The sequence below is a fragment of the Egretta garzetta genome, unplaced genomic scaffold, assembly GCF_000687185.1.
Source record: "Egretta garzetta isolate BGI_Z169 unplaced genomic scaffold, ASM68718v1 scaffold184, whole genome shotgun sequence".
Classification (NCBI taxonomy): domain Eukaryota; kingdom Metazoa; phylum Chordata; class Aves; order Pelecaniformes; family Ardeidae; genus Egretta; species Egretta garzetta.
The window spans coordinates 365,073-369,331 of NW_009259484.1; the positions used below are offsets into that span (position 1 = coordinate 365,073).

General features: G+C 57.3%; 1 protein-coding gene across 1 annotated transcript in view; it reads left to right on the plus strand.

Annotated features, from left to right (window-relative positions):
• The first annotated feature begins 384 nt into the window (after positions 1 to 384).
• Positions 385 to 4,259, plus strand: part of STK32C (serine/threonine kinase 32C) — an 11,482-nt gene continuing 7,607 nt past the window's right edge. The window contains exons 1-3 of the mRNA XM_035892771.1: positions 385 to 518; positions 2,876 to 3,049; positions 3,549 to 3,586. Coding sequence (XP_035748664.1) covers positions 400 to 518; positions 2,876 to 3,049; positions 3,549 to 3,586 — 331 coding nt within the window. The 5' untranslated portion in view covers positions 385 to 399. The remainder of the gene's footprint in view (positions 519 to 2,875; positions 3,050 to 3,548; positions 3,587 to 4,259) is intronic.

Below are 4,259 nucleotides of genomic sequence, written 5' to 3' on the forward strand. Positions count from 1 at the left end.
GTGCCCAACGCGGCCCCCGTTTGGGGGCAGCGAGCACAACACGCTCTCCCACCGCTCCCAGAGCCCGTTCCCTGCTGGAAAGCTCTCCCCGGAGCTGGGCACCACGTCCCCGAGGAAGCTCCTGCGGGGCTGCGCGGTTAAGGGCGCCTGGGGTGGGGTGGGACGGGACGGGGAGCGCGTGGGCGCGGCCCTCGCAGCGGGGACGCTTGTGTCCGTACGTCCCGAGTCATGGCCCAGGGTCAGGAACGTGCGGTGGCGGGGTGGAGGTGCTGAGCGGGGCGGGTCTCAGCCTGGTAAAGCAGCAGGTGAGGATGGGGAGCGTTTTACTGAATCTCTTTTTGACCTTGCCCTCCTGCGGTGCTCCAGGTGTGTATCGTGCAGAAGAGAGACACCGAGAAGATGTACGCCATGAAGTACATGAACAAACAGCAGTGCATCGAAAGAGATGAGGTTCGCAACGTCTTCAGGGAGCTGGAAATCCTGCAGGAGATCGAGCACGTGTTCCTGGTGAACCTCTGGTGAGCATCCCCTTGCCTTCTGCCTTCCGGGGCCGCCTGCCCTCAGGTGCTGGCAGAGCCATGCTCTCCCCGTCCTGCCGGGGTCGAGGGCACCCGCGGGGGCACCCCGGTGAGCTGCTGCCGTGGAGGGCCACCGTCACGTGCGATGCGCGCAGGAAGCCTAGCACAGAAGGAATCCAAATGTTACAGCATCAAACGCGTTAGAACAGCTTAGCTTCTCCTTTTTGGTCAAAAACCTGTTGGAGCGGGGCCAGAGGGGGGCTACTAAAATGCTCCGAGGGCTGGAGCCCCTCTGCTCTGGGGCCAGGCTGGGAGAGTTGGGGGTGTTCAGCCTGGAGAAGAGAAGGCTGCGGGCAGAGCTGAGTGCGGCCGGTCAGGGCTTCAAGGGGGCCCAGAGGAAAGGGGGGGACAAGCTTTTTAGTAGGGCCAGCTGGGACAGGACAAGGGGGGATGGCTTTAAACTGAAGCAGGGGAGGTTTAGACTGGATCTAAGGAAGAAATTCTTTCCAGTGAGGGTGGTGAAACCCTGGCAGGGGTTGCCCAGAGAGGGGGTGGAGGCCCCATCCCTGGGAACATTCCAGGCCAGGTTGGCCGGGGCTGTGAGCAACCTGATGTGGTTCAAGGTGTCCCTGCTCCTGCAGGGGGGTTGGGCCCTCCCGTCGTTTGACCACACAACATTTTTGTGCCGTGGTGCGTTAGCGTGCAGTTTGACTGGGGTGGCTTGGGGCAGCGCGATGCTCCCGGTGACCGCCGTTAAGGAAATGGTCATCTCCAGGGCGTGGAGAGACCGAGAACTGGGTCTGCGGTGAAGCAGATACTGCATGGGGGCAATTTTTGCAGCAAATAACAGCTTGAAAAGTCAAAGAATCTAACGCTTGTAGAGGTGGTGATTTGCAACTTCTATTAATGCAAAAATTATACAAAATACGTGGTGTTTCACACAGTAGTTGGCCCCACTAAAGGACTCGATCTTGCACAGACGGGCTAATGTTTAAATAAGCAGACTGGCCCTCGGCGGGAGCCAGGGTGTTCATAGAGTGTTGCTGAGGTAGGTCCTAACCCGGGCGGTTTAAACCCTGACCACGTCTGGCTCTGTGCAGGCACCGCGAAGGCGGCTCCGTGGGCGTACACCCAGGGGTGCGGGGGGGGGTTGGTACGGTTGTAGGGGAGCCGAGGTATCCCACGTGCCATTTTTTACTGTGTTGCCCAGGAAAAGCGCATTTCTAGTCCCTCATAAAGGGACCTGTCTCACGTTAGGGTATTTTTGCTGTATTTTTCTCTAATTTTTGGTAGATAAAGAAGTTGTAGGGTTTTTGTTGTTGAGTTACATCCTTGATCTGACTGCCCTTGGCCAGTCTCCCTGGGGAAGTGACAGCTTTTCCCGGGAAAGCGGCGTGCCCCGGGTAGGCAGGGAGGCCGAGCCCCGGGCAGGGGGCTGGGCACCAGCAGCCCCCCACCCCGGCCACCCCACATGCACAGCGGGTTGGTAGGCAGGAAGGCTTCCGAAAATTCAGCAAGCTTTATCCACAAGGGGGTACAAGTCGGTAACGCTTCCCGTTCTCTTTGTTGATATGCTACTCCAGAGTAGCCCAATAAATAAATATTGATTTTTTTCAGCATTGTAGCAATTGCAAATATTTTTTTTTCCAGCAAGTGATGAAATCCTTAAGAAAATTTGCTCTCGTAGCAAATTTTTCCCTTTTGGCTCGTACTTTCTGAATAAGCCTACGGTTAAGATGAGCGCAGAAGTGTGTGCTGCATCAGTATGGCACGACCCACGTGCTCTTGCTTGGAAATGCAGTCACCAAATGCAACCATTGAGCGTTGTTCCGCAGCGTATCCTCGCTGCTGTCAGTCTCCCGCAGGATCCGCTGGAGGCTTGGAGAGGCGTTTTACTCCACAGTAAATGTAAATCTCTTTTCCTGGTTTTTGCGATTAAATTAGCACTTGTGTTTTCCAGTTCTTTTTTCAGGATAGGCAGAGATATTTTAAGGATAGGTTTACCAGACTGTTCACGGTTGGAAACGCAAAATGCTCTGACGTAGCTGGTGAGCAAAGCCCCGGCTCTGCCGGCCGGTGGGGTGACGCGGCGGCGCCGGGGGGGCGATGGTGGCACAGCCAGTGGGAGGCAGTTAACAGGGACACGAACCTCTCCCAAGGGGAGGAATGGGGTAAAAAACCAAGACGGGGACTTGAGTTGCGCTTGCTTAATTGGCAAGGTGTGAGCACCGAGGCGGGCGGGTGTTCGTGGTGGGAGCGTTTGCAGTTTTCGCCAGAGCTGTGTGATTAGGAGAGGGGAAAATCCTGCCCTGGCTTTGTGAGTGCCGTGAGGCTCAGCCTGCTCGCCGGCCCCGCAGGTACTCCTTCCAGGACGAGGAGGACATGTTCATGGTGGTGGACTTGCTTCTTGGTGGCGACCTGCGCTACCACCTGCAGCAAAACGTTCAGTTCACGGAAGAAACAGTCAAGCTCTACATCTGCGAGATGGCGCTGGCTCTCGACTACCTGCGAAGCCAGCACATCATCCACAGGTAACCACCCCCCTCTTCCTCGCAGTCGGGAGCTGCCCGTGCACCGCGCTGGTTTGGGGTGGGCGATGCTGCGGCAGTGAGGTCCTTAACCCCAGCGGTACCCCAGGTTGGGCAACAGCTGGCATTGAGCCGTGCCGGTCCTGGGCGCCCTCCGGCTGCTGGTCCTGCTGCCCCCCGACGCCCGGAGGAAGCCTCACACCTCGCCGGGGAGCTGAAAGCGCCTTCCAGGGCGGGTTTCAAAGCAATCCCGCAGAAATGGGCCCAGCCCTTCCTTAGAAATGGTGCCTGAACAAGTCAGATGCTCCCACTTTTTTGCCCAGTTGCCTGGGAAAAGTGTATTCCTAGTCCCTCATAAAGGGACCTGTCTCACGTTAGGGTATTTTTGCTGTATTTTTCTCTAATTTTTGATAGATAAAGAAGTTGTAGGTTTTTTGCTGTTGAGTCGCATCCTTGATCTGACTGAGATTTCATCTTGCTGTAACCTTGCTTCTCTTCCCAGAGATGTAAAACCAGACAACATCCTCCTCGATGAGCAAGGTAGGATCTCTCTGCCTTGCTTTGCCTGCCTCCTTCTTTCCAGGGACAGATTCCTTACAGTCTTGAATACCCTGCGTCTTTTTACCTGGGAAAAGGGTGAAGGTGGCACCGCTCCCTCTAATTGACCGCCCGGTGCTCGGTCGGCCGTACCTGTGCCGTGCACGGCCCGGGGGGACCGGCCAAGGGCAGCCCCTCTCCTCCATGCCCCCGCTTGGCTTCGCCCACACTCTGCCTCCTCCTCGTGGGTGCCCCCGCGCCTGGGGACGCGGTACCTGGTGGCGCGGGAGGGCGCGGAGCACACGAACTGTCTGTGCTGAGCTCCGGAGTGATCCGCACGCTACTGCTAGGGTAGCGTCGGTGTCTTCGGGGGGGATGGATCCGGGCTGAGCCGGGTGGGGTGAGCTCGGGAGCCCTTAGGAGAGCATCCGTTGGTAATGTCGTCTCAGTGGCCTACGTAGGAGAAATGCCGTAGGAGACCCTACGGTGAGCTCTCCGCCAGTAGTCACGCTCACAAAACGAAGACACGGTCTCTCGGGCTCCAAACCATCTCGGTTTTATCACAAAGCCTCATCAAAACCAAAGCTTGGGCTTGCGTGGAAGCTCATTAGAAAACAGCACCGGGTAAAGAGCCCAGAGGCGGATGGGGGAAAGGAGGCGTGGGGGGGGGCTTCAG